At 35.1% G+C, this 13,056-nt stretch overlaps 1 protein-coding gene across 3 annotated transcripts in view; it reads left to right on the forward strand.

The window, feature by feature from the left end:
- c2cd2l (c2cd2 like) overlaps positions 1 to 13,056 on the forward strand; it is a 29,037-nt gene that overhangs the window by 12,123 nt on the left and 3,858 nt on the right. For 2 of the 3 annotated variants that reach the window (XM_039658715.2, XM_039658714.2), the window contains exons 3-14: positions 3,300 to 3,395; positions 5,373 to 5,492; positions 5,843 to 5,956; positions 6,089 to 6,202; positions 6,472 to 6,574; positions 7,692 to 7,824; positions 8,545 to 8,609; positions 8,791 to 8,912; positions 9,911 to 10,082; positions 10,200 to 10,310; positions 11,218 to 11,351; positions 11,834 to 12,071. In XM_039658715.2, coding sequence (XP_039514649.2) covers positions 3,300 to 3,395; positions 5,373 to 5,492; positions 5,843 to 5,956; positions 6,089 to 6,202; positions 6,472 to 6,574; positions 7,692 to 7,824; positions 8,545 to 8,609; positions 8,791 to 8,912; positions 9,911 to 10,082; positions 10,200 to 10,310; positions 11,218 to 11,351; positions 11,834 to 12,071 — 1,522 coding nt within the window. The remainder of the gene's footprint in view (positions 1 to 3,299; positions 3,396 to 5,372; positions 5,493 to 5,842; positions 5,957 to 6,088; positions 6,203 to 6,471; positions 6,575 to 7,691; positions 7,825 to 8,544; positions 8,610 to 8,790; positions 8,913 to 9,910; positions 10,083 to 10,199; positions 10,311 to 11,217; positions 11,352 to 11,833; positions 12,072 to 13,056) is intronic. The other variant, XM_039658716.2, reaches the window with a different exon arrangement.

Below are 13,056 nucleotides of genomic sequence, written 5' to 3' on the forward strand. Positions count from 1 at the left end.
ATTACTCATTAAGGGAATAGGGGCGACCCTTTTAGACCATGCACCCCTGGCTTCTTTTGATCTGTTTAGTCATTGTTGTACTGGAGAGATACAAAGCAACTTATCAACCAACATAATGCAAATGAAGTGGTCCAGTGTCTCTAGAACAGAAAAAAGAATCAAAGTGGCGGTGTTTGCACTAAATTGAATGAGTTTTGGCAATGAACTTCTTTAGATTTTGCAGCCGGTAGCAATAGTTAAACCTTTATGTGAATCTTATACACTGACCCAGTGCTGCCTGTATGAACACACTAACATACACACATTGTCATGTTTTTGTTTCTTTGTCGGATGGAGAAAGGGGCATGAAATAAAGAACATATGCCAGTTCAGTAGGGGATTTGTCTCTTCTCTTCCTCCTCTCCAAGAGCTCAGAGGCTGAGCCAGTAAATGCTACCCAGTCAAACATGTCCTCTTGTCCCATTGGCTTAGGTACAGAGAGAGAGAGAGAGAGAATGAAACCTAAGTCAGTTATGCTGAGCTTCTCTAATTTCAAAGCTCTGAGGCACTTAAACTCTTACTCTCTGAGATTTACATTTGTCTTTACTCTTTACTCTCTGCGAGTATTTACAGCTTGTTCATTTTGCACTGAAATGAACGGTACACTTTAACACAAGGGATTTGCTCCTTTGAGAATATACTTTCAGTTTAATAGTCTAAGGACTATTAGCAGTAGTTCCACAACAGTTACAAACCTGTTTAGTATGTTGTTGGTCAAATTCCATCTATCCGTCATTCTTAAATCACAGCCAAATCTTTTCTGAAACTACTTTCAATTGGGGTTGATTTTCATTAACAGATTTCACCTTTTTTTTTTTCTTTTTGATAAATGAACGGCACATTAAAATGTCCATGCCTTCATTCTTTATTATTTTGAAATAAAAAAAAAAGAGGGACATAAGAATAAACTAAAAGAGTTACACAGTGTAGCTTTAAAAAAAAATTACAACCTAATCACAAACCATTTCATTGTTTATTATATTGTATCAGGAATCAGAAGTACTAAAACCTGAAAAAAGGCATTTTTGAAGAATCCTAAAATCTGTGATCTTACACAAGCTAAAGATATTTTCACGTTTCGTTCTATGATATAAAATATATCTGTAATGTATACGTGTGTGTGTTTTTTATCTTTTATGTGTCTTGAAAAAGGTGGCTAAATTGAACTACAGATGTTGTTGCAAAACTCGAAAACTCATCTACTCACTAGTCCGATTTTATAGCCTCACTGTTTACTCTCACGCTCTTGCAAACTAACTCAAACTTTCCAACTTGTGGATATTAAATACAGTCTTGATGGTGTTGTCAGAAGCTTGGTGGTGGTGTCAGTTGAAGTCATGCAACTGTGATGTAGTTCAAGTTATAGCCTAGCTTTAGATTTTTTACTTCAATTATTTAGGCTTCATTATTCATAAAAGTTTGTGAAGATCTTGATGAACAAAACGTGTAGGAATCATAAAACTTTGTTGGTTACAGAACTTATTTCTGAAATAATTCAAAGGCCAATGAAAATTGGCTTTTTGTTAAGGGAACCAGGATGATGCCAACTAACAGGATGCATCATCACTGCTTGGTTACTGAAGCGCATGCTATATGAGACGTATGGAAACATCAAGTTAAAGGGATAGTTCACCCAAAAATGAAAATTAAGTCATTAATTGCTCACCCCCATGCTGTACCAACCCGTAAGAGCTTCGCTCATCTTCGGAACACAAATGAAGATATTTTTGATTAAATTTGAGAGGTGGATCACTGCTACATAAGGGATTGAAACTTGACAGCCCAGAAAAATGTTTAAATATTCCATGTGACTACAGTGGCTCAACTATAAGTTTAGCAAATTTTTATTATTACAATATTCTATTATTATGTGAATAATGATGATTTATTACAGATAAAAGTGTGATTATTTCTTTTTTGATCCTTTTTGATTGACCGCACTAGTAATAATAAGCCTTCCAAAGATGTTCCAAAAATGTCCTTCACCTTAATTTCTACCACAAAATTATATATATATCCTATTGTTAATTCTCCAAATTAGATAAAGATATATTGACTATCCCTTATAAAAAGTACCATACTGTGGTCAAGTCATGGTATCATAAGGGAGATTATGATATTAAATGGTAGTGCTTTTAATGATAATGTGAGTCTATTATCTGTTAACTTCAGCTTCTGGATGATGTTTCTCTCCTGCATTAGTCTAATCAGATTCATTATGACATCCTTTATTCTGAGGATTAGTCATGTCACTTGTGATGATGAAAAACATCATTATTTACACAACCCTCATCTAGTCTTACAACACATAAAATCATATAAGCAGAAGGCTACAGCTTTTCTGGTCCAGTTTTTCGTGTTCTGTCCATCAGTGACAGCAACAGACACAGCAGAAGTCAGTGTTCTCCACACAGTGTTGTGGTTATGCGCCGTCATTTCCAATACCACACTCCTCTCTTACCAATACGGCTTGGCCAATGTTTCTGCCTTGCGTAAATATCCTGTCATTGACAGAGGTTTTCTTTAAGTGTGATGAAAGGCCATTACTCTCATCATGGTTTTTAAATTTGGGTGTTTTACATGCTTATTAGATTAGTATGTTTCTACCTGGAGTCCTGGCATGCAATGTTTGTTGCATGATCTCTATGTGAAAACTGTAAGTCTGGCTCAAATGGGTACATTGGCAGCTTGTCGTCATGGCAGTCTGCCACGTTCGCCTGGACCGAATGATGTCATATCCTGAGTATGCTATTCACTGACCAATGTTTTTAAAGAGACATAATATATGTTGTTTGTATTAATCTCTGTAACTAAGTACATAATGTTCCAAACATGAGCACACTCTTTGTTAAATGATGGAATAACCTCAGCTCAGCTGGAATTAAGATTGTTTTATATTTCCACCCACTTTTACTGCTTTTGATTTATGCAGCTTTTAATTAAAATAGTTTTTTTTATGTGTCTTTTCCCTTCAGATGCTCTTTGTATAATTGCGAGAGATGCATTGTGGGGAAAGTAAAGCAGACGTTATTTCAGTGCTTCCTTTGGCTGTTTATCATGCTACTTTATCCCTAAATGGCTGGGATTTCTGTTTTGCTGCTGTGAAGATTTATGGTGGACTATCATCTAGCTGCTTTATATAAACATGCAAACAGACATTTAGCCTGAGATATATCTGAAGATTGATTGCACCCAGAAACTCATTTTCTTCACAGATTTATGTGCAGATGAACTAACTGACAATCTCCATTTCTGTTCAGAGCTCCATTCAAATCACCTTTGATGACAGTCTTCAGCTCCCAACTTCTGCGTCCATTGACTGTGTGACTTGCACCGAGCAATCAGTACGCAGCATGGTAAGCCCTTAGTTACTAAAACACCAAATAAAGGTTATTAATATGTTTATGCAATCTAAAAAAGGGTGTAGGGGTGAATCTTTTATTTTATGAAAATGACATGTATATATCACAATATAATTATAGACCATTTTGCAAGATGTAAACAACACTGGTCCAAAAACACTTCCTGTTTCAGTTTGTAACTGTTTTCTTTATTTCACATGTAAAGAAAAAAATCTTAAAGATGTTTGTTTAACTTTTTGATTCAGTTTTATATGTTCTGTTGATTGTATTTTATCCCAGCTTTTATGTAGTGTTAAAAAACTGAAACAGGAAGTGCTTCTGGACCAGTGTTGTTTACATCTTGCAAAATGGTCTATACTTGCTTTAAATAAGGTTTTATGATCACGATTTTTGTTACAATTGAAACTTAATAATTCTTGTCACCAATTTCAATATCACAAAAAAGTAAAAGTAAAAAACAGCTTACTGCAGGCAAGTAAACAGTCAGTAATACAATAAGTACAAAAACTGATTACAAGCAATAGGACAAAAAAAAAATACAATAGAACAAAGACACAAATGAAATAGACCTACCTGAAAAACGTCAAGCCCTAGAAACATTACAGTCTTAACTGTATAAATTAAATATACATTTATTCTCATTAAAGATAAACAAGTGATTCAGCCAAGAGCAGTGTGAGATTTTCTGTCTTTTGTTGTTTGATTAACATTAATAACACAGACAGTTACAGGAATATTAGGCTGCTGTTACTTTAAGACCAAATTCACAGATCCAGTAATACTGAGTTGTGTTTTCTTTCTCAATTTTTTACATTCACTTAAGAGATAAATGATTTATGTATACATTTATAAATTATGTTTTATAAAGATACATGCAAAGATGGGCATTTTGACACATGAGCATGTGTACTTAACCGCTCAAGCCCAATGAAGCGGGAAAAAGATCTCAGTTCAGCACTCACGCACTCTATGAGCAGCGGCTTCATATGCGCACTTCTCAGACGGCACTCAGCTGGCACGCATATAGCAAAATTAGTTCTCTTTAGCTGCTTGTTGCGCTTCATTGGTTTAAAATCACTTGTTTTTAAACCGTAATGCTAACGTCACAAAAGCTTAACTGCAATAATGGATGTTTTGGAATGTATTGAAATGGGTGCATTGTTGGGTAAAAGATTAAGCAGCACTATTGTTTTCAACAATGATATTAAAAAGGAGTGTTTCTTGAGCAACAAATCATCATATTATAATGATTTCTGAAGGATCATGTGACAATGAAGACTGGAGTAATGGCTGCTGAAATTTCAGCTTTGCCATCACAGGAATAAATTATATTTTATTTTATTTTATTAGAAAAAAGTTATTTTAAATTTAATTTTTTTTTCCACAATATTTCAGTTTTTACTGTATTTTTAATCAAATACATGTAGCCTTGGTGAGTACAAGAGACTTTTTCAAAAATATAAAAAAAAATCTCACTGACCCCTAAGCTTTTGAACAGTAGTGTATATAAATGTGAAATTATTTATAATATGACTTGTCTATAATAATATTAATTTGAATATAATATGAATTGTGATTCTATGGTGTGAATTTAGAACTAAATTTGGTTTTAGTAAGTTCAGTTATTATTTTGTATTATATAGATATATGCATTTCAAATAATTGCAGTAATAACAACATTTTTTTATATCACATTACTGCATGTGCAGTTATCGAATCCAAAATGACCCCCAGACATATTTAATGTATTTCCATTAAAACACCCTTTATTTTGCATGTGTTTGGTGGCAAATTACATATCCATTAAAATAAATACTGAAAATCATATGTGTCCATCCTATCAAGTTGCATTCAATAATACCTTTGTCTGTCAAATGTGTTTTTTTTTTTTTTTTTTTTGATAATATATAAGATGCCATGTTTTGTTCCCCTCTGTCATTATTTGTCAATCTCTGTCTCGACCTCTTCCAGGTCCTGCAGTGCAATTGTTCGGTCGACACCATAACGTTCCCCGTGACTGTCACTCAGCAGTCACCTGCTGCTGTTTCCATGGATACCTACCAGATCACGATGAAGCCCATGCAAGCCCAGGTAAAATACAAATGAAATGGATTTGCATCTGTGAGTTTGCATCAGTCTGGATTGCTGCACACTCAACTTTCATTAGTCCGACGTCTCCACTGCTCACATGAATGAGCTTCTCAGTTTGTCAGTTTTTTTTTTTCCCCATCTCAATAGCTTAATGTAGATTGTGAGGTTTGGTGGCTATGAATATTGCATGCGATACTCATCTCAAACAAATGACGCCACTTAATGTGCAGTGCCACAGTTTAATGTTTCATCTCTGGGTGGTTCAAAATGGAGCAGCCATCGATGAATATATTACTTTTGCATATTTAGGGTGAAATGGGAGTTAAAATGATCTGTATGGGCTGCTGTAGTTGCAGGTCTGTCTTGAGGAAGTGGAGGAAGAGGGTCTCCTTGTGTCCTGGACTTTTTCAAAGCAACCTCATCTCTCTTTAACTGTAAAATCACGCCAAAGAGTCCAGAAAGAGGTAAAGGAGCCATTTTTGTATTATATGTCATGTTCCTTTCAGCTTTTGATGTATTACAATTTATAAATGGTACCAAAAAAATCTATTTTTACATCTATGCAAATAAACTAAAATCTTTGTTTTTGTATTTAGGGCTCTGATGTGGAGGTGGACAATGATATGATTGCTGCACTGGTGGAGGACACACTATACACAACACACCCCGCCATGATCCTTAACTTGAGGGCCTGTGTATCAAGCCCTGCGGTAAAAACACCACTATCGATTGCTATATTAGACAGTAGGGGTTAGTGTGTGGTGAGAATTTGGAACTGAACTGAACACTGTGACAGATCCATGTGGATTGTGTATGTTTTTGTTGGGTGTGTTTGATGTATTAGATGTAGGGATGTATGGCATCCTTATCAGTACAAAACATACAAGACATGCAATTAAGGTCAACAACAATGAGGAAGGTAAACTCAATAAAATGTGAATTTCATGTTATAAAACATTCCCATTGCCTGTTGTTATAGTTTCCCAGGGAGAAGCAGATTGGTGGTCTGAACTCTCCGTCTCAGAGCACACCTGTCAAGCGGATTTTGGTGCACCAACTCAGAGCAACTGATGTCAAAAAAGGTATAACAATGTGATTGTCTGATTTACTAAATGGCACAAAAAATGTATTTTGAAAATTTTAAAATAAATTCTTACTTTTTGTTAGAACTATGGAAATGCCATGCTATTTTTAAAATCAACAATTTGCCTGAATGACTAGTTGACTAATTGGCCTTAAAGGGACAGTTCACCTAAAAATGAAATTTTGTCATCATTTACTCACCCTCAAGTTGTTCCAAAACTGTATGAGTTTCTTTCTTCTGTTGAACACAAAATAAGATTTTTGAATAACCAGACAGTTGACGGCACCCATTGACTTATATACAAAAAAATATACTATGTTAGTCAATGGGGACCGTGAACTGATCTGGTTACCAAGATTCTTTCAAATATCTTCTTTTGTGTTCAGCAGAGGAGAAAAAAAATCATACTGGTTTAGAAGAACATGAGAGTGAGTAAATAATGACAAATATTTAATTTTGGGTAAACTATCACTTTAAGGATGCCTTGTTGAATTAGGCTGGTTTTCACTTTACACCAATCGGATGTGTTTCTTTGGGGTCTTTTCTTTACATAACAAGAGATATTAATGTTTAGGGTTGGCAAGATTAAAAAAAAAAATTAAATAAGTTTCTGTATTGTGAAACATTACAATTTAAAATCACTGTTTTCTATTTTAAAGGGATAGTTCACCCTAAAATAAAGTCATTTATTTATTATTTATTTCTATTACGATCCTGGCGTTGTTCAATGCAGTATGACATTCTCCCCGTGCCATAATAGGAGACATTTTACAGATACTTTTTTCAGATTTTTTTTGATGAATAGAAATTTTAAACAGCATTTTTTATTTAAAATGGAAATCTTTTGTTACATTTTAAATGTATTTTATGTCAATTTTGATCAATTATATGTAAATGATGATGTAAAAGTGTACATTACCTTTCAGACCACAAACATTGGTATTGTTCATATATGTGTGGTGTGTAAATTTGGTTGAGTGTAAATGTGTGTGTGTGTATGTATGTATGCATGTATGTGTATATATATATGTATATGTGTGTGTAGATAAACTGAACAATAGATTTGAGCAGTTTATTATGTATGGAATTTTTTTCATAAGTGATTTCTTTACCAGGATGTCAGAGTCATGTAGGAGAGCTTTGTTGTGTGCTAAGTCTGGACACTCCTTCCATTGAATGCAGAACAGGCTTCCTTACTCCTTCCCCCAGTCCTGGAGCAGCTCTGCACTGGACTGATGATTTTACACTGTAAGCACACTTATGTTATTGTAAAGGCAGATATAGATCAATATAAAGACTGAAACTAAACTGATGGAGTGGAATGACAACTTCTGAGTGAGGTGTTGACATTTAGGAAAGATTACTAGGGAATGTTCTTTTACATAAGGTTATGTTTGTTCTAAAAAATTGTATTTATTTATTTATTTAAACTCTCTGCTGCAGAATTAGACTGATAATCCAATTGGATTTTCTAACACCTTACATTTAAAGGTCAACTTGACCACTTCCATTTTACACAATGGAGTGTTTTCATCAAAGCCTATTTTATAATGGCAGCCCTTCTGTCATGAATGAAGGTGTAAAGCCGTGAGCACCTCCACCAATAGCTCTGTGAATTTATGCAGCCAACTCCCAAAGAAACAAAGAGCTATTTAGCACATTTAATTACAGCCATTTTCAACTCATCACTATTTCCTGTGATATCAATTACCAGAATGGCCAATTCAATACTCAAGGCAGCATACAGATTACTGCTGTGGGGCCAAAGGGGATATTTAGTCAAAAACAAAACTGAAAGCATATAGCCTTTTCATAACCTAAAATCCAGTTACAAAGATAATTCATTCTTTTGATGGTAGAAAAATGTCTCTTCAGCTCCAATATTCAGTATTACAAAAATGGAAGCTTTTGTGTGTGTGTGCATCTTTATTTACTTGTGATAAATCTAAGCATGTTGTTATCTATTAGGGATGTAGGACCAGAAACCAAAGAACTCAAAGTAAGACTTGTGGAGAAAAACAGCAAAGGAGAACGTGAGTCACTTTTCATTCAATAGTTTATCCAAGATTATAGGAGCAAATCTTCAACATATCAAATGATCTGGTGAATGATTTAAGACTGATATTCTCCATTCTGTCTTTTTTTTTTGTTTTCGTTGCATTGCATTTTTTTTTTTTACTTTACAATTTTTTATTTTTTTCTTCTGGTTGACAGAGTTTCTGCCTGGTCGTGCTTCCTTACCACTGGATCTCTCTAAAAGAATTCCTAATGGACAACACAATCTGTCCATTGCTCCAGGTCATGGTCTGGCCCCAACTGCTATCGTAACTTTAGAGGTAGGGGAGCATGAAGTGGAATTCCAAATTATTTTGTTTTTAAAAAGTTTGGGGTCAGTAAGATTTTTTTTTTAAATGCTTTTGAGGTAGTTTATGCTCACAAGATTGCATTTATTTAATCAAAAATACAGTAAAAAGATTAGTATTGTAAAATATTTTTACAATTAAAAAAAAAACTTTTCTATTTTAAGAAGTAAAAAAATTCAGCAGTCATTACTCCTGTCTGTAGTGTACATGATCCTTCAGAAATCACTTTAATATGCTGATTTGCTGCTCAAGAAACATTTCTTATTTTTTATCAATGTTGAAAAGAGTTTAATATTTTTGTGGAAACCATGATACCGTTTTTTGATGAATATAAAGTTCAAATCTTTTATAACATTATAAATGACTTTACTGTAACTTTTGATCAATTTAATGTGCCCCCTTGCTGAATAAAAGTTATTTATTTTTAAATAATATAATTAACCCTATTTACTCCAACCATGATGGATGGATTTATTTATTTATTTGTCACTACATAATTCCCATGTATTACGGATAGCGGATAGCACGGATAGCATGATTTAGCATGATAATACAGTGTTGAGTGTCAGTGTTACTGATTAAGGCGTCCATCAGCCTTGTGTTCACTTTTCTCAACACACTGATAAGTCCCTGTTCTAAATGTCAATGTGAATTATTTAATAGAAAACATATCTTATTACAGTGGTCTACCTTGTGAGCTGAACGATCACCGTGTCTCTGATGAACTCAACGATAACTGAATTATTTCTTTATTTAACCTAGTACTTTAGTCCATACTGTACTTGTTACACACATTATAGGCAAATTAAGCACAGAAATATATGAATGTGGATTGTTTGTCATTGTTTGAAGACATTTGTGGCTGTACCCCTAACACTATAGTAGTTGTCACAGATATCTTTTTTCTCAAAATGAAAGTATTAATTAGGTTCATTGTTTAAGCTAATAATCTTGTGTTTCTGCATCCACAGCTATTGTATTTGGAGTCCGGTAATTTGCGTGCATGTCAGAACGCAACTCCTCTGCGGTCCTCGGTCACTCCTTCGAAGAAGGTGGACGTGGACCGCACCATCATGCCCGATGGCACCATTGTCACCACAGTAACCACCATCCAGTCACGACTTAAACTGGACCACAAACTAGGTAAAGGCCAGCTTGCGCTGGATACTGAACTCATATGCCGTTCTGTCTGCATCATCCAGTACCACAGAAGTGACTTGGCAGTTTCACCCTATCCTGTTTCTTCCTCTGTAACTGCAGGAGCAGACTCTCCGTCTAGGTCTCCCTCAAAGGTGGAGGTGACTGAAAAGACTCCCAGTGTGCTCACAAACAGCTTGCAGAGCAGCACCAGTGCCAGTCCAACCCCCAGCAGTGAGCTCCACATTAAGATTAGCATTTTAAGATGATTCATTTACAAATCAGTTACATTGTTAACTCTGTGTGTTTTTTGTAAATGCACATTTCTGAAATGCATAACTGCATAGACAGTTGCCTCTTATAACAGATCACTCTAATTGTAATGTGGACTCATGCATTTTCTGTAAAGCTGCTTTGAAATGATATGTATTGTGAAAAGCGCTATACAAATAACTGTGAATTGAATAATTCAAACTACAAAAAAAAGGTTTTCATAAAAATATTAAGCAGCACACCTGTTTTCAACAGTGATAATCATAATACATTTTTCTTGAGCTGCAATATTAGAATGTTTTTTGAAGGATCATATGACACTGAATACTGGTGTAATGATGCTGAAAATTCAGCTTTGTCAACAGAGGAATAAATCCAATTTTAAAAATATATTAATTTAAATTACATTTTAAAAAATACATTACAATAGAAAAGTTTTTTTTTTTAAATTGTAATAATATTTCACGATATTATTATTGTTACTGTATTTATGACCAAATAAATCCAGCCTTGGTGAGCATAAGCAGCGTCTTTCAGAAACATGTATTAAAATGCATAGATTTATTAAATCTTTATAATCATTTATTTAATTCATTTTGTATTAAATTAAAAGTTAGGGTTACCAAAAGAAAGTACCACTCATTTATATATTGTTATGTCTATGTTATTATTGTTTTTAAAATGTTTTTGTTAATATTATGAATTTGTTATAAATTAAACGTATTTTAAGAATCATTTTATTTTGTCCATATTATATTACTTTTTGTTCATATTTATCGGTTTAATCTTCTTTTCGCAGTGCCTTCTGAACAAAATTAGGTGTAAGTTTGTGATCCTGTTGTGTTTGTGTCTGTGTGCTATTCCCTAGCAGAAGGCACCCTCCCCAATGGGCTGGATCCCGTAGCAGAAACGGCCATTCGGCAGCTGACCGAGTCGGCCAGTAAGGTACCCAAGAAGACGCCTACTAAACGCAGCACTCTCATCATATCTGGGGTGTCAAAGGTCAGTCGGAACATTGTGTAAACACACATTTCTAATCAGTTTCATATAAACATCTTTGTTACAAAATGAAACAAAGTGTCTAGAGAAACAATCACGAGAATAGCCTCTTCCCCCAGAGTAAAGTTTGTTTGTCATCTCTTTCTTTCACATAATGTTTGATGTAACACTCATCAGGATAGGATTTAAATGTGACCAACGTAATGTTTATTCTGAAGCACTGAAACATCAAAATTAACTATTGGTAACTTCCTTTTAAACACTGTAATCTATATTTTCGTAAATCTAAAGAATACTGGCCCTCGTCTGACTGTCAAAGTTTAAAGTTTCAAATTCACTGTCTGAACAAACAGGGTTCACAGATAGGCTGACAGCAGAGCCGCTTTTGCAAACACACTGCTGAGATGTTGTCTTTCTCAGCTGTGCCTGCAGGACATGTACATGAGAAACAGAATGTTAAAACTAATTTTCTGTCCTTCCCACAGGTCCCCATTACTGAGGATGACTCAGCCTTATCAGTGGGCTATGCTGCAGCCATGGACGCAGCCCTACAGGGGGCGCATTCTCCCAGTGGACCCCCGAACCACCACGGAGCATCCGCGCATCAGGAAGGAGGCGAGACCACACCGTCTGACGCGTCAGAGCGACCGTCCGTGGATGACGCGGAGTCAGAGACGGGATCGACCGGAGCGCTGGAGACTCGTAGCCTCAAAGACCACAAAGGTGTACATTTTTTCTTTAATGCCTTTTATGAAATTAATTTTGAGTTTATATGTGTAGCACTTTTCCCAATACATATTATTTCAAAGCAGCGCTCCAGAAAATGCTTGTTTTAAAAATTACATGTGTATGTCAAAGTAATGTCAATATGGCAGTAATATACAGATATAATATAGTAAGTTGTGTGGTTAGTTAACCAAAATTAAAATGCCCTCATCAATTGTTCTCATGTCATTCCAAACACATCTCATTCATCCTCAACACAAATGAGGATATTTTTAATGAAAGTTGAGAGATTTTTGTCCATCTATTTAAAGTATTTTATGAAGAGAAATGATCGCTTTATATGATGAACAGATTTAATTTAGACTTTTATTCACATTTAAACATTGATCAGTGAACCTACTACAGAGAACACTCAAATTTAGTAAATGGACAAAAAAAAAAACCCAGATTTTCCCATCAAAACATTTAGATAAAACCATTGAGTGTATTTTTGGGTGAAGAGACTTTCATTGGACAGATGGAAATCAAATTTAAGTTAATTTAAGTTCTAAAATCTGTGTTTCGAAAGATGGGCGAAAGTCTAAGTAAGGGTTAATGCCCGACGAGGTGTCCATTGTCAGGTTTTAATGGACGACGGCGAGGCGTAAACCGGCCGACGCGCAGCGGAGGACGGTTGCCTCCGCCGAAGTCCATTAAAACCTGACAATGGACACCTCGGAGGGCATTAACCCGCTTTTATACCATGGTCTGGGTGAATACTCGATTCTGATTGGCTGCAGGGTGTCCGTTAAAAAGTGATAGAGGACACCTAGTAAAGTAGTTCTGGTGAAACTGCCTGTTTACCATTCGAAATGAATAAATAAATGCGCTGCCTACAACGGCTGTGAGTAACCATAGCAACAGGCAGTCACATGCTCTATCATCTAACGTTAGATATTATAGCCTAATACAACAATGAGCGACTTCGTGCTATTTCTTTTAA

This window comes from Pimephales promelas, chromosome 4 (genome assembly GCF_988280905.1).
Source record: "Pimephales promelas chromosome 4, fPimPro1.hap1.1, whole genome shotgun sequence".
Taxonomy (NCBI): Eukaryota; Metazoa; Chordata; class Actinopteri; order Cypriniformes; family Leuciscidae; genus Pimephales; species Pimephales promelas.